At 62.5% G+C, this 19,822-nt stretch overlaps 3 protein-coding genes and 1 long non-coding RNA gene across 9 annotated transcripts; 2 read left to right on the top strand and 2 right to left on the bottom strand.

The window, feature by feature from the left end:
- Window positions 1-162: 162 nt before the first annotated feature.
- LOC115602870 (selenide, water dikinase 2-like) lies at window positions 163-5,812 on the bottom strand. 2 transcript variants are annotated; one of them, XM_030474304.2, is made up of 8 exons: window positions 5,524-5,812; window positions 5,225-5,328; window positions 4,218-4,325; window positions 3,970-4,124; window positions 3,443-3,533; window positions 3,241-3,340; window positions 2,185-2,394; window positions 163-1,424 (listed from the first exon to the last, which is right to left on the bottom strand). In XM_030474304.2, exons 1-8 carry the CDS (start codon window positions 5,774-5,776, stop codon window positions 1,198-1,200), a joined length of 1,248 nt encoding a protein of 415 aa, XP_030330164.1. In that variant the 5' UTR covers window positions 5,777-5,812; the 3' UTR covers window positions 163-1,197. The 2 variants fall into 2 exon arrangements, with proteins under 2 accessions (XP_030330164.1, XP_030330165.1); XM_030474305.2 differs by lacking the exon at window positions 163-1,424 and adding an exon at window positions 1,447-1,771.
- Window positions 5,813-6,316: 504 nt separating this feature from the next.
- SLC35A2 (solute carrier family 35 member A2) lies at window positions 6,317-12,940 on the top strand. Of its 5 annotated transcripts, none has more exons than XM_030474309.1 (5): window positions 6,317-6,415; window positions 8,092-8,268; window positions 8,936-9,087; window positions 10,167-10,864; window positions 12,723-12,940. In XM_030474309.1, the coding sequence occupies exons 1-5, from the start codon at window positions 6,361-6,363 to the stop codon at window positions 12,751-12,753; spliced, it is 1,113 nt and encodes a 370-aa protein (XP_030330169.1). In that variant the 5' UTR covers window positions 6,317-6,360; the 3' UTR covers window positions 12,754-12,940. The 5 variants fall into 5 exon arrangements, with proteins under 5 accessions (XP_030330169.1, XP_030330167.1, XP_030330170.1 ...); XM_030474307.1 differs by having other exon boundaries at window positions 6,318-6,415; window positions 10,167-10,860; XM_030474310.1 differs by lacking the exon at window positions 6,317-6,415 and having other exon boundaries at window positions 7,517-8,268; window positions 10,245-10,860.
- LOC115602874 lies at window positions 10,987-12,676 on the top strand. The gene is made up of 2 exons (XR_003989723.1): window positions 10,987-11,464; window positions 11,655-12,676. It is a non-coding gene; the product is annotated as an uncharacterized LOC115602874 (long non-coding RNA).
- Window positions 12,941-13,029: 89 nt separating the features above from the next.
- On the bottom strand, window positions 13,030-19,641 carry PORCN (porcupine O-acyltransferase). Its single transcript, XM_030474302.2, has 13 exons — window positions 19,366-19,641; window positions 18,551-18,743; window positions 17,505-17,548; window positions 17,197-17,387; window positions 16,520-16,650; window positions 15,730-15,744; window positions 15,198-15,323; window positions 15,015-15,115; window positions 14,477-14,553; window positions 14,309-14,372; window positions 13,810-13,895; window positions 13,361-13,471; window positions 13,030-13,267 (listed from the first exon to the last, which is right to left on the bottom strand). The coding sequence occupies exons 1-13, from the start codon at window positions 19,499-19,501 to the stop codon at window positions 13,166-13,168; spliced, it is 1,377 nt and encodes a 458-aa protein (XP_030330162.1). The 5' UTR covers window positions 19,502-19,641; the 3' UTR covers window positions 13,030-13,165.
- Between the last annotated feature and the right edge of the window lie 181 nt (window positions 19,642-19,822).

Raw genomic sequence — 19,822 nt, 5'->3', positions numbered from 1 at the left:
TCACCCCTATGAGCACCCCACGAGTTGGGGGTGCTTTGAGTGTGTTTTGTGTCAGTTTTGGGGTGTTTGGGTTGGTTTTGGGGGTGTTTTGGTGCATTTTGGGGGTCACCCCTATGAGCACCCTACAGATGGTGCTTTTTGGGTGGATTTGGGAGGTGTTTGGGGGCCATTTGAGGTGGTTTTGGGGGGCTCAGGTCACCCACCCCCTGGCCTGGGTCGTTTTAGGTGTGGTTTTAGGTGTGCTTTGGGTCATTTTGGGGCAAATTTTGGGGCGTTTCAGATGGTTTTTGGATCTGTGTTGGGCAGATTTGGGGTGGGTTTGGGTGTTTCAGGGGGGTCTCGGTGCACCCCTATGACAGTCCCATGGGTTTGGGGGTATTTCAGGTGGTTTTGGGGCAGGTTTTGGTGTGTTTTAAGTGGATTTGGATCTTTTTGGGCTGTGTTTTGGGCTATTTCACGTGGATTTTGGGTGCATTTTTGGCCATTTCAGGTGGATTTGGGCTGTTTCGGGTGGATTTAGGGGTATTTCAGGTGGTTTTGGGGCTGGTTTTAGTGTATTTTAGGTGGATTTGGATTGTTTTGGGGTGTGTTTCGGGGTATTTCATGTGGATTTTGGGTGCATTTTTGGCCATTTCGGGCTGTTTCGGGTGGCTTTGGGGGTGTTTCAGGGCTGTTGGAGCTGGTTTTTGGGGGGGGTGTGTCCCGGCTCATCCCTATGACAGTCCCATGGGCTGGTGGTATTTCAGGTGGTTTGGGGCAGGTTTTGGTGTGTTTTAAGTGGATTTGGATCTTTTTGGAGTGTGTTTCGGGCTATTTCAGGTGGATTTTGGATGCATTTTTGGCCATTTTGGTGTGTTTCGGGTGGATTTGGATCTTTTGGGGGCAGGTTTTGGGCCATTTTGTTGTGTTTCGGGGCATTTCAGGTTGGTTTTGGTGTGTTTTGGGTGGATCTGAATCTTTTGGGGGCAGGTTTTGGGCCATTTTGTTGTGTTTCGGGGCATTTCAGGTGGGTTTTGGTGTGTTTTGGGTGGATCTGAATCTTTTTGGGGCAGGTTTTGGGCCATTTTGGTGTGTTTTGGGGTATTTCACGTGGATTTGGGGTGGATTTTTGGCCATTTCGGTGTGTTTCGGGTGGCTTTGGGGGTGTTTCGGGGCTGTCGGAGCTGGTTTTTGGGGGGGGGGTGTCCCGGCTCACCCCTATGACGCGCCCTCGGGCGGGGCCTCCCCCGGGGCGGGGCTGTCGGGGGCGGGGCCGCGCGCGGGCACCTCGATGACGCGGGGGCGCTCGATGAGGCGCGCGCCGCGCGGGCCGGGCTCCGCGATGCCGATGATCCAGCCCTGCAGCGCCCCCTGGCGGCCGCGCGCCCGCAGCTCCGCGCAGAACCGCGCGGCCTGTTCCCGCGGCAGGCACAGCAGCAGCCCCCCTGCGGGACACGTGACACCGGAGGGGGGGGCGGTCAGAGAGGGACACCCACAATGTCCCCCAAAAATGGGGACCCCAACAGGGACACTCTAATAGGGACACCTCCAATAGGGACATCCCCAATGAGGACACCCCCAATAGGGACCCCAAAGGGGGGGCATCACAATGGGGACACCCCAAAAAGGACACCTTGTAGGGACCCCCCCCCCAATGGGGACACCCTGAAAAAGACCCCCCAATAAGGGCACCCCCAATAGGGACACCCTAATAGGAACACCCTGAAAGGGACCCCCTCAATAGGGACACCCCAATGGGGACCCTCCCATGGCAGGCACAGCAGCAGCCCCCCTGCGGGACATGTGACTATGATCAGAGCAGGAGAAGGACCCCCCCCCCCCCAGTAGGGACACCCCCAAAGGGACATCCCCAATGGGGACACCCCCAAAGCAGACCCCAACAGAGACCCTCCCAATAGGGACACCCCAATGGGGACCCCCCTAAAGGGGACCCCAACAGGGACTCTCTCAATAAGGAAACCCCCAAAGGGACACCCCCAGTAGGGATGCACCCAAAGGGACACCTCAATGGGGACCCCCCCCAGTAGGGGCCCGCCAATGGGTACCCAAGCAGGGACCCCCAAAACCAGCACCTCCAAAGCGACACCCATAAACGGGGGAGCCCGAAACAGGGACGGAACCATCCCCCCCACCCCCCTTCCCCGCTGTCCCCGTGCCCCTCCGCCCCCCCCCCCCGCTCCGTACCGGAGGTCTCGGGGGCTGTTCCGCGCAGGAGCCGCCCCCCGCCGCAGGCCGCGCTCATGGCCGCGGTGCGCGCGATCAGCGGCAGGTTGTGGATGACGAAGGTCACGTGGTGGCGCTGCCGCGCCGCGAGCGCGCGCGCGTGCCCGAGCAGCCCGAACCCGGTGACGTCAGTGGCCGCGTGAGCGCCGAACGCGCGCAGCAGCCCCGCGGCTGCCGGGGGTGGGGGGGGGGACACACACAGACGGGATCAGCCACCGCGGGGGGAGGCACCCGGAATGGCAACATCCGGGTTCCCGACCCCATCCCGGTGTCCCCATCCCTGGTATCTCCCATCATGGTGTCCCCCATCCCCACCTCAATGTCCCTGTCCTCATCCCAGGGTTGGTCCCCATCCCAGTGTCCCCATCCCAATATCCCCATCCCAGTATTCCCATCCCGGTGTCCCCATCCCTGTGTCCAGTGTTCCCATCGCTGTGTCCCCATCCCAGCGTCCCTATCCCGGTATCCCCATCCTGGTGTCCCCCCATCCCAGTGTCCGCATCCCAGTGTCCCCATCCCTGTCCCCCCATCCCAGTGCCCCCATCCTGGTCTCCCCATCCCGGTGTCCCCATCCCAGAGTCCCCACCCTGGTATATCCCATTATGGTGTCCCCCGTCACCATCTCAATGTCCCTGTCCCCATCCCAGGGTTGATCCCCATCGCGTTATCCCCATCCCACTGTCACCATCATGGTGTTCCCACCATAGGACTCCCCTGGTGGTGTCCCCATCCCCGTGTCCCCAGTCCAGTGTCCCCACCATGGTATCCCCCATCCCATCTCAATGTCCTTATGCCCATCCCAGGGTCCCCATCCTGGTGTCCCCACCTCCATCCCAGTGTCCCCATCCCCTTTGGTGTCCCCATCCCAACGTTACCATCTCAATATCCTCACCATGTATCTCCCACCATGGTGTCCCCCATCCCCATCCCTGTGTCCCCACCCCAGTGTCACCCTCTCAGTGTCCCCATCCCGGTGTTCCCACCCCAGGGCCCCCACGGGGGTGCCCCAGCCCGTACCGGTGCGGTTGAGCGTGGCCATGCTGAGCACGGCCTCCTGATAAGCTGCCTCCACCTCCTCCCGTGTCACCACCAGCTTCAGCTTGTCCCAGCGCTCCGGCTGCAGGACACGGGGACATGGTGGGTCTGGGACCCCTATGGGGGTTTTGGGGAGCCCTATGGGGGTTCTTGGTCCCCTTTGGGGGTCCCTGACCCAACTCACGTTGTCCAGCCACTGGTGCGCGGTGACGGCCATGTGTGTCCCCAAGGGCTTGGTGAGCACCAGGACGTCCCCCGGGACAGCACTGTCAGGCCTGGGGGGGGACACGAGGGGGTGGGTGACACCAAAGGGGATGGGGGACACCAAAAAGGATGGTGACATGAGGAGATGGGGGACACCAACGGGATGGTGACACCAAAGGGGATGGGGGACACCAAGGGGATGAGGACACCAAAGGGGATGTGGGACACCAAGGGGATGGGGGACACCAAGGGAACGGTGACACCAAAGGGGAAGGGGACACCAAGGGAATGTGGGACACCAAGGGGATGGGGGACACCAAGGGAACGGTGACACCAAAGGGGAAGGGGACACCAAGGGAATGGGGGACACCAAAGGGGATGGGGTACACGAAGGGGATGGGGGACACTGAGGGGGATGGGGGACACCGAGGGGGATGGGGACATGAGGAGATGGGAGACACCAACGGGATGGTGACACCAAAGGGGATGGGGGACACTGTCCCTCACATGATGAACTCGTTGGGCTGACACACGGTGGTGGCAACCCCCCCGATGATGATCCAGGGGTTCAGCACCGTGTGTCCCCCCGTCACCGACGTCCCCCCGTCCTCCGCCGCGTCCTTGAAGCCCTTCACAATCAATGGCATCACCTTGTCCCTTTCCTGGGGGTGACACACACACATAATAGATGGATTCATAAGGTGGGGGGTCACCTCCTTCTGGGTCTCCTGTGGCCCCCCCTATCCCAGTGTCACCTCCTCGGTCATCTTGGTGCTGACACTGAGCAGCATCAACATGTTGTCGCACTCGGTGACACCCATCGCGTACAGGTCGCTCAGCACGTTGGCGCAGGCAATGCGGCCCTGGGGGGGACAAAGAGGTTTGGGGGTTCTTAGGGGGTGCTTGGGGGGGCTCTGAGGGGGTTTGGGGGCCCTTAAGGGAGGTTTGAGGACTGTAGAATGGGATATGGGAGGCCCAGCAGAGGACTAGGGGGGCCCAAGGGGCTCTAAGAGGGGGAGCCCAGAAGCATTGGGGGTCCCTGAGGTGGGATGTGGGGTCCTTGGGAGGGGATTTGGGAGTCCCTGAGTGGGTTTGGGGGTCTGGAGGGGGGTGTTTGGGGTGCCAGGGGGTTGTTTGGGGATCCCTGGGGTGGGATTTGGGGTTGTAGGGGGGTGTTTGGGGTCCCAGATCGGGGATTTGGGAGTCCCGGGGGGGGGGGTGTGGGCCCTGGAGTGGGATTGGGGGTCCCAGGGGGGTGTTTGGGGTCCCAGGAGGGTGATTGGTATCCCTGGGGTGGGATTTGGGGTCGCAGGGGGGTGTTTGGGGTCCCTGGGGTGGGATTTGGGGGTCCCAGAGGTGGGATTTGGTGCTCCTAGGGTGGGATTTGGGGTCCCAGAGGGGTGTTTGTGATCTCTGGGGTGGAATTTGGGGTCCCAGGGGGGTGTTTGTGATCCCTGGGGTGGGATCTGGGGTCCCAGGGGGGTGTTTGGTGTCCCTGGGGTGGGATTTGGGGGTCCCAGAAGTGGGATTTGGTGTCTCTGGGGTGAGATTTGGGGTCCCAGGGGGGTGTTTGGTGTCCCTGGGGTGGAATTTGGGGTCCCAGGGGGGGGTTTGTGATCCCTGAGGAGAGATTTGAGGTCCAGGGGGGTGTTTGGTGTCACTGGGGTGGGATTTGGGGGTCCCAGGGGGGTGTTTTGTGTCCCTGCGGTGAGATTTGGGATCCCGGGGGTGCGTTCTCTGGGGGTGGCTCTTTATGTTTCACCATCATGTAGGGATCATCCACCAGCGGGTAGAAGAAGTCCGTGGTCTGCACCAGCGAGAGGCCCCCGTGGCGCAGGGGGATGACACACGAGTCCAGCCCGATTCCTGCAGGGGGCGTGGCCGGAGTCGGCACAAGCCACGCCCCCTCCACCAAAACCACGCCCCCCTTGGCCGCACCCCCCGCCCCCCCCCCGCTGCCCTTTGCCCCCCCCTCCGCCCACCCCCATTGCCCTTCGCTCCTCTCGCCCTTTGCCCCCCTCCCCCGCCATGGACACCCTCCCCCCCTCCCCCGGGCCTCACCCAGAGCCGGAGCCCCGTTGCCGCCGCCGCCGCCGCTCGCCTCCGGTTCAGCCCCTTCCCCGCGTCCCAGCCGCTGCTCCCCGAACGCCGTCAGGAGCTGGAGCAACGTCTCCTGCGGGACTTTGCAGCCTCAGCCCCGCAGCTCCCCGAAGGCCGTGAGGCGCCAGCCCGGGCCCAGCCCCAGCGCGGCCGGGTCGAAGGGCCGGTACCCGGCGGGAGCGGGAGCGGCGGCAGCGTCCACCGGCGCCGCCATCTTGGACTGAGCGGGGCTCCCGGAGCGGGCGCTGAGGGGAAGGGGGCGCGGCTCGCTATTGGCTGAGAGGGCGGTGAGGAGGAGGGGCGAGAGGGAGGAGACGAGCTGTGATTGGGTGTTGGGGAAAGGGGCGGGGAAAAGAGGCGGTGCCGCTCGGTATTGGCTGGGAGGGTAGAGGGGAGGCGGGGATTGGGAGGGAGGGGGAAGGAGGTGGGGCGAGCGGGGATTGGACGGCGGAGAAAGGCGGCGGACGGGGATTGGGCCGAAGTGGGGAGGAGGCGGGACGAAACGCGATTGGAGGGGGGTGGTGGGAGGGAGCGAGCTGGATCGGACCGTGACGGGAGGGGCGGGACCATCCCGACGAGCGCGGCGGGAAAGCCGGGTTTGGCGGGGCCGGCGCTGATTGGCCAAACAGCGTGAGGGGGGCGGGACATAGAAGGGCAGAACGGGCGGCGATTGGCGGATGCTTCCCCGGTCCTCCCGCGGTTCCGCTCTGCCCCGCTCTGGGCTGTGCCGCTCCGTGGCCGGAAGCGGATGTGACGGCGGACGCGGAAGTGCCGCGCTGTAGGCAGGCGGGTGCCACCATGGCGGCGGCGGCAGCGGCGGGGGACGGCGGCGGCGAGACCGGGACGACGGCAGGTGAGGGGCTGTGGGGCTATAGGAGGGGTTTGGGGGGCTATTGGGTGGATATGGGGCGGCTATAGGGGGTAGAGCGTGGATGTGGGGCCTATAGGGGGGATATGGGGCTATAGGGTGGCTATGGGGGGGCTATAGGGGGGCTATAGGGGGGTATATGGGGCTATAGGGGGCTGTAGGAGGGGTCTGGGGGGCTATAGGGTGGATATGGGGTGGCTATAAGGAGCTATAGTGTGGGTATAGGGGGCTATAGGGTGGATGTGGGGGGATATGGGGCTATAGAGTGGGTATGGGGGGCTATAGGGTGGGTATTGGGCGGCTATAGGGGCGATATGGGGCTATAGAGTCGGTATGGGGAGCTATAGCGGGCTATAGGGGGGGTATGGGGCTATGGAGCGGGTATGGGGGGCTATAGGGCGCTGCAGGAGGGGTTTGGGGGGCTATAGGGGGGATATGGGGCTATGGAGTGGGTATGGGGGGCTATAGGGGGCTGCAGGAGGGGTTTGGGGGGCTATAGGGAGGATTTGTGGGGCAATAGGGAGTATATAGAGATCAGTAGGGGGAATTAGCGAATCTATGGGGGGCTATAGGGGGATATGGGGGGCTATATGGGGCCTATAGGGGGCTACAGGAGGGATTTGAGGGGCTATGGAGGAGATTTTGGGGGCTATAGGGTGGATTTGTGGGGCAATAATGAGGATTAGTGGATCTATAGGGTAGATTTGGGGAGCTGGGGGGGCAATAGAGCATAAAAGGGGGGATTGAAGGGGTTATATCAGGCTATAGGGCAGACTCGGGGGGCTGGAGATGGTCGGAGAAGAGATTTCATGGGCTATAGGGATTTGGGCAGTGGGTCTGGGTCACGCTGTGGGTCATGCTATGGGGCAGGTGTGAGTCACGTCAGTGGGGCAGCAGTGGGCAGGGTGTGGGGTGCTCTGTTGGGCTGTGGGATGGGTGTGGGCCACACTACGGGGTGGGTGTGGGTCGCTATGGGAAGGCTGTGGGTTGCATTATAGGGCCGCCCCACTGACCACCCCCAGTGTGGCTGCGCAGTGCTATGGGGTGGGGGGGGGGGGGGCGGGCTGTGGGGCAGGCTATGGGGCAGGTGTGGGTCACACTATGGAGCCACCCCACTGACTGCCCCCCAGCGTGGCTGCGCGGTGCTATGGGGGGTGTGTGTGGGGCAGGCTATGGGGCAGCTGTGGATTCCTATGGGGCAGGTGTGGATCACGCTATGAGGCCGCCTCACTGACTGCCCCCCAGAATGGGCTGCGCAGTGCTATGGCGTGTGTGTGTGGCAGGCTATGGGGCAGCTGTGGGGTAGGCTCTAGGGTGTGTGTGGGTCACACTATGAGCCCGCCCCACTGACCACCCCCCAGCATGGCTGCGTGGCAGTATGGGGTGTGTGTGGGGCAGGCTGTGGGTCAGGCTGTGGGGTGTGTGTGGGTCACACTATGGGGCCACCCCACTGACTGCCCCCCAGCATGGCTGCGCAGTGCTATGGGGTGTGTGTGGGGCAGGCTGTGGGTCAGGCTGTGGGGTGTGTGTGGGTCACACTATGAGGCCGCCCCACTGACCGCCCCCCAGCATGGCTGCGCGGCACTATGGGGTGTGTGTGGGGCAGGCTGTGGGGTGTGTGTGGGTCACACTATGGGGCCGCCCCACTGACCGCCCCCCAGCATGGCTGCGCGGCGCCAGCCTGGCCGTGCTGGTGCTGCAGAACGCGTCGCTGGTGCTGAGCATCCGGTACGTGCGCACGCGGCCGGGGCAGCGCTTCCGGCCCAGCACCGCCGTCGTCATGGCCGAGCTCCTCAAGGGCAGCGCCGGGTTCCTGCTCCTCGTCCTTCAGCACCGCGGTCAGTGGCGGGGGGGCACTGGGGACATGGGGGGGCCTGGGGACACTGGGGGATATGGGGGGGACATGGGGAGCATTGTGGGCTCTGGGGATATGGGGCCATGGGGGCACATGGTGGGCAGTGAGGATACGGGGGCATTGTGGCATGTGGGGACATCTGGGGATGTGGGGGGATATTGGGGGACGTGGGGGGCAGTGGGGATATGGGGGGTCATGGGGACATTGGGGTTGTGGAGACATGAGGGATGTGGGGGGACATTGCGGATACGGGGAGCTTGGGGGACATGGGGGGCAGTTGGGGGTATGGGGGTTCATGGGGACATTAGGGTTGTGGGGATGTGGGGGGACATTGGGGATATGGGGACCTTGGGGGACATGGGGGGCAGTGGGGACATCGGGAAATGTGGGGGGACATTGGGGATATGGGGACCTTGGGGAACATGGGGGGTGCTGGAGGATGTGGAGGGACATAGGGGGGACATTGAAGATATGGAGACCTTGGGGCCGTGGGGGCAGTGGGGACATGGGGGGGACAATGGGATGTGGGGGGACATTGGGAATATGGGGATGTTGGGGGATGTGGGGGATCTTGGGTCATATGGGCGACATGGGGGGCACCAGGGCCATGGGGGGCTGTGGGGGTGACCGGGTGCCCGGGGGTGCCGCAGGCAGCGTGCGGCAGGCGCTGGGGACGCTCCAAGGGGCGCTGTGGGGACACGCGGGGGACACACTGCGCCTGGCGGTGCCATCGCTCATCTACACGCTGCAGAACAACCTCCAGTACGTGGCCATCTCCAACCTGCCCGCGGCCACCTTCCAGGTGTGACAATGGGGACCCCCCCGCGGACACTGGCCCCCGGGTGTCCCCATCGCTGACAGGGATGTGGTGGCTCCATCCCCGGCCCCATGGTGGCCACCATCTCCATGTCCCCATGTCCCCATCCGCATGGCCTTGTTCCCCTGTGCCCCCTCTGCTGACGGTGTCCCCATGTCCCTGTCCCCATGATGTCTCCATAGGTGACCCTGTCCCATGTCCTCTATGGCAGGTGACAGCATCCTCACGGTGCTGCCACTGTCCCAATGTTCTCATCCCCTCTCTGCTGTCCCTATTCCCACCCTGTCCCCATAGGTGACCCTGTCCCCACACTGTTCCTATGGCCCCATTTCCTCTCTGCTGTCCCTGTCCCTATGGCAGGTGCCCCTGTCACTGTCCTCATGATGTCCCCATAGGTGACATTGTCCCCTATTGCAGATAACCCTGTTCTTGTGTTGTCTATGGCAGAGTCCCCATGATGTCCCCATAACTGACCCTGTTCCATGTCCCTTGTGGCAGGTCTCCTTGTCGCTATTTCAATGATGTCTCCATAGGTGACCCTGTCCTATGTCCCTTATGGTAGGGTCCTTATGATGTCCCCATAGGTGACCCTGTTCCGTGCAGTAGATAACCCTGTCCCTGTCCCCATAGGTAATCCTGTGTGATGTCCCATATGGCAGGTGTCTTTGTCCCTATGTCTACAATGTTCCCATAGATGGCCCTGTTCAATGTCCTCTATGGCAGGTGCCCCTGTCCCCATGATGTCCCCATAGATGATTCTGTCCCCTATGGTAGGTAACCCTGTCCCCATAGATAATCCTGTCTACAGGTCTCCTATGGCAAGTGCCTGTGTCCCTGTGATGTCCCCATAGGTAACAGTGTCCCATGTTCCCTATGGCAGGTTCTCCTGTCCTCATGATGTCCCTATAAGTGACCCTGTCTCCATGTCCCATATGGCAGGTGCCCCTGTCCCTATCCCCACGATGTCCCCATAAGTGACCGTGTGGCCATGTTCCCTACAGCAGGTGCCCCTATCGCTATCCCCACGATGTCCCCATAGCTGACCCTGTTCAATGTCCCTATAGGTCACCTACCAGCTGAAGATCCTCACCACCGCCGTGTTCTCGGTGCTGCTGCTGGGCACCCCGTTGTCCCGCACCCAGTGGCTGTCCCTGGCGCTGCTCTCCATGGGCGTCGCGCTGGTCCAGGCCGAGCAGGGTGACAGCGGCGGCGACACCGGGACCCCCTTGTCCCCATTGGAAGGACCCCCCCAGAGCTACGCCGTGGGGCTGGCGGCCGTGGCCGCCTCCTGCTTGTCCTCGGGCTTCGCCGGGGTCTACTTCGAGCGGCTGCTCAAGAGCCGCGGCGGCTCCATCTGGCTCCGCAACGTGCAGTTGGGCGCCGTGGGCACCGTCTTGGCCTTGGCCGCTATGGCCGCTACCGACGGCGCCGCCGTGGCCGCCGACGGCTTCTTCTACGGCTACACCGGGGCCGTGTGGGCCGTGGTGCTGAACCAGGCGGCCGGGGGGCTGCTGGTGGCCGTGGTGGTGCGATACGCGGACAACATCCTGAAGGGCTTCGCCACGGCGCTCTCCATCCTGGCCTCCACCGCTGCCTCCGTCCATCTCTTCGGCTTCAGGCCAAGGGGGCCCTTCTTGGCCGGCACCGCCATGGTGCTGGCGGCTGTGTACCTCTACGGCCGGCCCCAGTATCACCAGTGGCACCAGCAGCAACAGAGCCAGAGCCAACAGCAGCAGCAGCACGATACCAGCACCAGCGGCAAGTCAGTGGGAGCGTGAATGGGGAGGGGTGGGGGTGGCCCCTTCCCCCCTCCCCCAACAGAGACCAGCCCTTCCCCCACTGTGATGGTGGGGGGGAGGGAGAGGGAGGGGTGCTGGTGGTGGTGGGGACCTCATGGGGGTCATTAATGGGCCATTGAGGTTCATTGGGTGGTGGGGACCCCTTGGGGGTCATTAATGGGCCATTGAGGTTCATTAGGTGATAGGGACCTGGTGGGGGTAATTAATGGTCCATTAAGGTTCATTAAGTGATGGTGACCCATTGAGGTTCATTAGGTGGTGGGGATCTCATAGGGTTTGTTAATGGCGCATTAAGGTTCATTAAGTGATGGGGACCCATTGAAGTTCATTAGGTGATGGAGACCTGTAGGGGTTCATTAGGTGGTGGGGACCTCATGGGGTTCGTTAATGGGCCATTGAGATTCATTAGGTAATGGGGAGCTGTTGGGGGTCGTTAATGGTCCGTTGAGGTTCATTAGGTGATGGGAACCCATTGAGGTTCATTAGATGGTGGAGACCTCATGGGGTTCATTAATGGGCGATTGAGGTTCATTAGGTGATGGGAACCCATTGAGGTTCATTAGGTGATGGGGTTTGTTAGTGGGGGGGTCCATTAAGGTCCACTCGGTGGTGGGGACCTCATGGGATTCATTAATGGTCCATTGGAGATCATTAATGGTCCGTTAAGGTTCATTAGGTGATGGACATCTCTTGTGGGTCATTAATGGTCCATTGAGCTTCATTAGGTGATGGGGACCCATTGAAGTTCATTAGGTGGTGGGGACCCATTGGGGGTCATTAATAGTGTATTGAGGGTCATTAGGTGGTGGAGACCCGTTGGGGGTCATTAATGGTCCACTGAGGTTCATTAGGTGATGGGAACCCACTGGGGCTCATTAATGGCCCATCGAGGTTCATTAGGTGATGGGGTTGATTAACGGTGGGGACCTGGTGGGGTCCATTGGGTGGTGGAACCCATTGGGGTTAATTAACGGGGGAGCTCCATTAAGGCTCATTAGGGTGAGGCAGGACCCGTCAATGCTCATGAGGTGCTGGGGGGCCTCATTGGGGGGGGTCCATCAAGTGATGAAGGACATTGGGGTTCCTCAGGTGATGAAGGACCTGGGGGGGACCCATTGAGCTCGTGGGGGAGGGGCAGGACCCCGGTTTTGGGGGGGGGGAGGGGCCGCGGTGGGTTTTTAACTGTGATTTGGGGCTAATAAAGGCGGATTTGGCAAATGGGCGCGTGCTGGGGGGGGGCATTAACCACTGACCCCCCCATTGGGCTATAGAGACCCCCATAAGGTCTATATAGTTCTCTCAGTGAGACCACGTAAAATTTATATGTGGATACCCCCCCGAGACCATAGAAAAACCATGGAGACCCCCCCCCCCGAGCAATATAGGATCCATAGGGACTGCTCCTGGCCATATAGAATCTATAGGCACCCCCACAGGAGCATAGAGAATCTATAGAAACCTCTCCTACACCTATATAAGAGCTATAGGGGCCTCCCTGGAGCCATAGAGAAGCTATAGGGACCCTACCTACGGGCCTATAGGAGCCATAGGTATTCCCTGGGGCCATATAGGGTCCCCGCCCAGGATCATATAAGAACCATATGGATCTCATGCACAGAGGGTTATATAGGTGCTGTAGAAACAGCTTCTGGTAGGAGCATACAGGATCCATAGAGACCTCAATGAGGCCATATAGGATCACCAGAGACCGCCCATGGGGCCATACAGAAGCTATAGGGACCCCCCCAGGGCCATATAGGATCCATAGGGACCATTACACAGTCCATGGGCCCTCAGCTCTGGGGTCTCTCTCTCTTGCAGGTCTCCTCCCTCCAAGGACAAAGGCTCCTGATGGGATCAACCGCCCCCCCCCGGGCCCTATACAGGCCCTATAGGGGCCATAGAGACTCCTCTGGGCCCTATTGAGACTGTACAGCCCCCCCCACAATGGGCCCTATGGGGGTCCTATAGACACTCCCCCCCCCGCCCCCCTCGGGTTTAATGTTGCTTTTGGGGTGAATTAAGGTCATTTTGGTCAAGTTTTGCCCTTATGGACTCTATAGGGGGCGGGACCCACCGCGCCTGGCCCCGCCCCCTCCGCGCTCCCATTGGCTGGTGGGTAAAGCCATGAACCACCGAGTTGAGGCTTTATTGGTCCTAGAGCGGCCACGTGATGTCACTTCCTCCCGCGCTGAGGCTGGGGGGGAACCATAGAGAGGAGCCACTCTATGGTCCCCTGTTCCTCCCAGTATCTCCCAGTGGCCTCAACGCAGCAGCCGGGCCAGCACCCAGCAGCCCAGTGTCACCCAATGGCTCGCCCAGTTCAGCTCCGACCACTTGCGGATGGTGTAGGACATCCCATAGCCCTTAACGGGGGGACACATAAGATGGGTTGGGGGGCACCCCACACGCTGAAGCCTCCTTGTTTGGGGGGGGGGGGAGGGGGTTTGGGGTCCCACCTGTTCCTCGATGGTGTCATCAGCCTCCATGTCGAACAGAGCACCCAGGTAGGAGAGATGGAAGAGGGCGATGGCGCCCAGAGCTCCATTCAGCGCCCGCACCCATAGAGCCTGGGGGGAAAAGGGGGGGTCACAGAGGGTGGGGGGCACCCAAGGGACCCCCAACACCCTATAAGGACCACATACGGATCCCCCAACACCCCACAGGGACCCCATAGGGACACCCAACACCCCATAATGACCGCATAGGCACCCCAAAGACTCCATAAAGACCCCATAGGCACCCCAGACACTCCATAAAGACCCCATAGGGACCCCCAACCCCCCATAAGGACCCCACAGGGACCCCCAACCCCCCATAAGGACCCCAAACACTCCATAAAGAGCCCATAGGGACCACCCAACACCCCATAAACACCACATAGGGACCCCCCATCCCCATCACTCACATCCTTGTGCCGGTGGGAGCAGCTGGGGGGGCAGCGCTTGGACAGGACACAGGCATCAAAGATGGCGGCCAGGCGCTGCCGCAGCACTGCAAAGGGGAAGGCCCCCCACACGGGGGAGGGTGGAGTCAGTATTGGCCCCGCCCACCCTCCTATAGGTGTCAATGGGGCATGCAAGCTCCGCCCATCAACTTTAGCCCCGCCCATGGGTTGTTTAGCCCCACCCACATAACACAGCTGTCATTCATGGTTAAGCTCCACCCATCCCTCAAGGCTCCGCCCCCTGTTAGCCCCGCCCAATCAGTGCCTTCCATGTAGCCCCGCCCACTCCCCCAAGGTCCCACCTGCTCTTAGCCCCACCCACACGCCTCAAACTCCACCCTCTCCCTTTAAGCCCCGCCCACCTTTTCGAGCTCCACCCGGCCCATTGACCCCGCCCCATTCTCTTGGCCCCCCCCACACGCCCTAGCCCCGCCCCCAGCCTTAAAGGGCCAGCACTGACTGTGCTCAGTGTAGGTGATGAGGCCCAGGGAGAGCAGGACAGCAGCCAAATGGAAGCTGAGGCCCTGCAGGGACACAGAGGGGGGGACACACAAAGGGTCAGGGGGGGTTTGGGGTCCCAGAGGAGTGATTTGGGGGTCCCGGGGGGGTTGGGGGTCCCAGGTCTCACGTGCAGGAGGGCACTGGCTGCGTACGTCCCCAGCACGGCCGCGAAGGTCCCCAAGCGCCGCGCAGTCTGGAACACGTCTGCACCAGTGACACCAGTTAACCCAGTAACACCCTCCTAGTCCCCCCAGTATATCCCAGTCCACTCCCTGACTCCCATTTCCCCCCTAGTATATCCAGGTCCCTCTCCAGTTCATCCCAGTATATCCTAGTCCCCACCCAACGCCCCTCAGTCCATTCCAGTATATCCCAGTTCCTCCTGTATGAACCCCAGTCCCTCCCAATACATCCCTGTGTCCTCCCAGTATATTCCACTCTCTCCCCAGTCCATTCCAGTCCATCCCAGTTTCTCCATTATGACTCCCCCATCTCCTCCCAGCAGCCCCCAGTCCATCCCAATATATCCGTGTCCCCCCAGTGCCCTGAGTATATCCCAGTCGCCCCCCCCAATGACTCCCAATTCTGCCCCAAGTATATCCCAGTGCCCCCCAGTCTCCCTCCAGTCTCCTCCCAGTATATCCCAGTCCCTCCCAGCCCCTCACATGTGTGCAGCCAGCGGGACATGGGCAGGTTCCAGTTGGTCACCACATCAGCCATGGAGCGCGGCAGCTCCACACGCAGCGGCCGCGACACCGCCAGGTCCCTTTGGGGGGGGGGTGTTCATGTCACTGGGGGTGTCCCCCAGTGTGTGTCCCCCCCCCCTTCCCAGTGCTCCCAGTGCTCACCAGTGGAGGTGGTCGTGGCGCACGGAGGCTCCGGAGCCGCTCAACGTGGCCGTGGCCTCCGACAGGAACGCCACAAAGTAGTTGCTGAAGTGGAAGGAGAGGGCGCTCTCGTAGGCGTGGAGCCACCTGCAGCGGGGACATGGGGGGACATGGGGGGCACAGGGACAATGGGGGGAGATGGGGGGCACAGGGACAATGGGGGACATGGGGCAGTTGAAGGACACAGGAGAGAGGGAGGGATAAGGGGTTGGGGACAGAGAACGATATGGGGGGGATTGGGGGTCACACACACATTGAGGTCCCTTCTGTCCCCAACACAGCATCCCCCATCTTCATCCCCCCCCCAAACTGCCCCCCATGTCCCTGCACCCCCATAACCCCTCTGTGCCCCCCTCAACATCCTCCATCACTACAGGTCCCTGTGTCTCACCCCTCTCTCCCCATCCCATATCCCTACACCCCCACATGGCCCCCAACTGCGCCCCAATACCCCCCATGTCCCCCCCAATTCCCCCCATTGTGCCCCCCTCACCTGGCCAAGACGCTCCTGGGCAGCACCAAGGAAAACAGCGACAGTCACTTGGGAAGGTTTGGGGGTTCCGACGGGGGGGTTCAGGGCATTTTGGGGTGGTATAGGGGGTTTTCGGGGTGTTTCAGGGGAGGTTTGGGTGTTTTGGGGGGTGTTTCAGAGTGTTTTTGGGGTCTCACTGCTGCAGGGCACAGGCTCCGTACGGTGGCATGAGAACAGGAAGGGTGTTTTGGGGTGGTTTTGGGGGTGCTTCAGAGCGGTTTTGGGGTGTTTCAGAGTGGTTTTGGGGTGTTTTGGTGGTGTTTTAGGGTGGTTTTGGGGTGTTTCAGGGTGGTTGTGGGTTGTTTCAGGGTGTTTTGGGGGTGTTTTGGGGTGGTTTTAGGGTGTTTGGGGGTGGTTCAGGGTGTTTTGGGGGTGTTTCAGAGTGGTTTTGGGGTGTTATGGGGTGTTTTGGCGGTGTTTTAGGGTGGTTTTGGGGTGTTTCAGGGTGTTTTGGGGGTGCTTCAGGGTGGTTTGGGGTGTTTCAGGGTATTTTGAGGGTGTTTCGGGGTGGTTTTGGGGTGGTTCAGGGTGTTTTGGGGATGTTTCAGGGTGTTTTGGGGTGGTTCAGGCTGGTTTGGGGGTGTTTCGGGGTGGTTTTGGGGTGTCTCAGGGTGTTTTGGGGTGTCTCAGGGTGTTTTGGGGTGGTTCAGGGTGTTTTGGGGGTGTTTCGGGGTGGATTTGGGGTGGTTTAGGGTGTTTGGAGATGGTTCAGGGTGGTTTTGGGGTGTCTCAGGGTGTTCTGGGGTCTCACTGTTGCAGGGCGCGGGCTCCGTACAGCGGCAGGAGGCAGGAGAACAGGAAGGGCGCCAGGCACGTGGACACCAGGAGGCAGAGCAGGGCCAGGCCCAGGCTGCGCAGCCCCTTGCGGGCCCAGGCCGCGCTCTGGGGGGGGACCCCAAAACACTGACACCCCCTTTAACACCCAACACCCCCCCAGACCCCCCAAAACCCAATGTCCCCATTGCACCCCAGTGTCCCTGCACCCCCCCAATGCCCTTGTGCCTCCAGTCCCCCCATGTACCCCAATGCCCCCCATGTCCCTGTGACCCCCAATGTCCCCCCATGTCCCCCAATGCCCCCGCACCCCAATATCTCTGTGCCTCTCAATGTCCCCCAAAGCCTCAATACCCCTCCATGTCCCCATCCCTTCCAATGTCCTTGTGCCCACCAATGTCCCCCATGTCCCCATTCCTGCCAATGCCCCACAATGCCCTTGTCCCCGCCAATGCCCCCCAATGTCCTTGTGCCCCCAATGCCCCCCATGTCCCCATTCCCCCCCAAGTCCCCATTCCCTCCCAATGCCCCCCATGTCCCCATCACCCCAATGTCCTTACGTTCCCCATGTCCCCCAATGCCTCAATGCCCCCCATATCCCTTAGTGTCCTTGTGCCCCTCATTGCCCCCCATGTCCCCCCATGCCCCACGTACCAGGGGGGGCCCCTCCACTGCCCGTAGATAGGCCCCGAAGGGCTCCCAGGGCCCGAAGACGACGGAGCCGGGTGAGCAGAGGTACCCCAGGACCTGGGCGGGGGTCGGCTCCCCCCCCGCCCCCCCTGCGCCCCCCCGGTCCAGGTCGAAGCCGAGGGACACGGCCTTCATGGCCACCACCATCTGCGCCCCTGCACCCCCCCCGCAGAGTCAGGGGGGGACAAAGGGGGGGTGATGGACCCAAAGTGGGGGGTCCCAAACATGGGGGCTAAAGGTAGAGGGGGCACGGCAAGGGGGGGGGGTCTCACCTCTCATCTTGTGCCAGGTCACCGTGTCCACCATGTGCAGCTCCCTGCGGGAAAGGGGAGCTCCCAGTTCATCCCAGTGCATCCCAGTGACCCCCTGCTCCAGTTCCCAGCACCCCCAGTCTCCCCCATAGCCCCCTATACCCCCCATGTCTCCCCATTGCCCCCCGTACCCCAGCAGCACGTAGCGGAGCACAGCCCCCCCATAGCCCCCACGTCCCCCCATAGCTCCCCATGTCCCCCATTGCCCCCCAGCCCCATGACCCTCCATGACCCCCCATACCCCAGCAGCAGGTAGCAGACCACATCCCCCCCACAGCCCCAAATACCCCCATATCGTCCCATACCCCCCACTGCCCCCCATAGCCCCCCATTACCCCAACAGCAGGTAGCAGACCATGTCCCGCCCCATACCCCTCATGTCCCCCCATAGCCCCCATGTCCCCCCATAGCCCCGTTACCCCAGCAGCAGGTAGCAGAGCACATCCCCCCCATAACCCCCATGACCCCCCATAGCCCCCCATTGCCCCCATGTCCCCCATATCCACCCATACCCCAGCAGCAGGTAGCAGAGCACATCCCCCCCCATACCCCCCATCCCCATGACCCTCCATGTTCCCCACAACCCCCATGTCCCCCCATACCCCCCATATCCCCATGTCCCCCCATTACCCCAGCAGCAGGTAGCAGAGCACATCCCCCCCATGTGCCCCATGTCCCACACAGCCCATGTCCTCCCATATCCCCCCATTGCTCCCTATACGCCCCATATCCCCCATTGCCCCCCATACCCCCAATGTCCCGGGTACCCCAGCAGCAGGTAGCAGAGCACGTCCCCCCCATACCCCCATTGCCCCCCATAATCCCCATTGCCCCCCATACCCCCCGTACCCCCCATACCCCAGCAGCAGGTAGCAGAGCACGTCCCCCCCATTTCCCCCCATAACCCACCATGTCCCCCCGTACCCCCCGTACCCCAGCAGCAGGTAGCAGAGCACATCCCCCCCATTGCCCCTCATACCCCCCATGTCCCCCCGTACCCCCCGTACCCCAGCAGCAGGTAGCAGAGCGCGGCCAGGGCCAGGCAGAGCCCGCGCTGGCGGCGCGCGCGGCTGAGCGCGAGGGTGAGCGCGCAGAGCGCGCTGAGCAGCGCCACCCACAGCGCGTGCGCGCCGAAGAAGTGGTGCAGCGCGAGCAGCCCCCCCGCCGCCGCGCCCGCGTGCTTCCCGCCCCGCGGCAGCGCTGGGGGGGGGGGGGGGGGGCCGAGACCACTGCGGTTAGAGTGGGGGGACACACATACACAGACCCTCCCCCCTTCAATAGGGCCGCACACCCAACCCATGAGTGAGCCCCCCCCCTCAATGATGGGTGAATGGATGAGGATCCCCCCTCACCGGATATGGCCAAAGGGTCAGCGAAGGGGGGACACACACACACAGGGGTGAGACACACCCCCCACCCCCGCCCCAATGGTGTAACCCACTCCAATACAGGGATGAATGGGGGATCCCCCCCCGGGCATGGCTAAAGGGGCAGCGGAAGGGGGGGACACCCCCACACACCTCCCCAATGGTGTAACCCACTCCAATACAGGGGTGAATGCGGGATCCCCCCCCCGGGGCACGACCAAAAGGGGCAGCGGAGGGGGGGCACACACAGACCCCCCACCATAGTGTCACCCACCCCAACCCATGGGTGAACCCCCCTATGACGGGTGAATGGATGATCCGCTCCATGTGTCCCCCCCCCTCAACCCATGGGTGACCCCCCCATATGTGTGACACCCCCTCCCCCATGTCTGGGTCCCCTTTACCCTCCTGCCCCCCCCCATGCTGGTGTCCCCCCCAAAACCCCCCATACTCACGCAGCCGGTGCAGCAGCCGCGCTCCGAGGCAGAGCAGCAGCAGCGGCCAGAGCTGAGCCAGGCCCTGCCTCGCCGTCGGCACCACGCACCCGGGCAGCACCTGAGCCGCGAACTCCCGCGGCGGCAGCGCCGCCATCGCGGGGGCACGGAGCGGGGATCGGCGGCGCCGCCCCGGGACCTCCCGGTTCCCCCCGCCCCGGTCCCGCAGCCCCCCGGGCCCGAACCTCACCCGGCGCCGCCGCGCTGAGGGGACGCGGGGAGGGGGGGGGAGAGAGAGAAAGGGGGCGGAGCCTCCGCACTGACCAATCAGCTCCCGCTCTCCCTCCCCGCGCAGACGGGCTGGCCAATCAGAACGCGGCGCGCCCAAATGGCGGCGGAGGGAGGGGCCGCCGTTGCTAAGGGCGGGATGTGGTTGTTGGGGCGCGGGAGATGATGGGAGAGGGGGGCGTGGCTTGTC

The sequence above is a fragment of the Strigops habroptila genome, unplaced genomic scaffold, assembly GCF_004027225.2.
Source record: "Strigops habroptila isolate Jane unplaced genomic scaffold, bStrHab1.2.pri NW_022045577.1_ctg1, whole genome shotgun sequence".
Lineage (NCBI taxonomy): Eukaryota > Metazoa > Chordata > Aves > Psittaciformes > Psittacidae > Strigops > Strigops habroptila.
Note: the sequence above shows the minus strand (reverse complement) of the source record. Positions and strands in the feature narration are given on the sequence as shown.

Bases quoted from the DNA above. Each gene is read 5' to 3' on its own strand.
- SLC35A2 (XM_030474306.1), top strand. From the start codon at position 8,001: ATGGCTGCGCGGCACTATGGGGTGTGTGTGGGGCAGGCTGTGGGGTGT. The intron at 8,269-8,935 runs GTCAGTGGCGGG...GGGGTGCCGCAG, and splicing joins CCTCGTCCTTCAGCACCGCG to GCAGCGTGCGGCAGGCGCTG. The intron at 9,088-10,166 runs GTGTGACAATGG...ATGTCCCTATAG, and splicing joins TGCCCGCGGCCACCTTCCAG to GTCACCTACCAGCTGAAGAT.
- PORCN (XM_030474302.2), bottom strand. From the start codon at position 19,501: ATGGCGGCGCTGCCGCCGCGGGAGTTCGCGGCTCAGGTGCTGCCCGGG. The intron at 15,116-15,197 runs GTGAGCACTGGG...CCCCCCCCAAAG, and splicing joins CGCCACGACCACCTCCACTG to GGACCTGGCGGTGTCGCGGC. The intron at 13,472-13,809 runs GTGAGTGATGGG...TTTTCCCCCCAG, and splicing joins GCTCCCACCGGCACAAGGAT to GCTCTATGGGTGCGGGCGCT.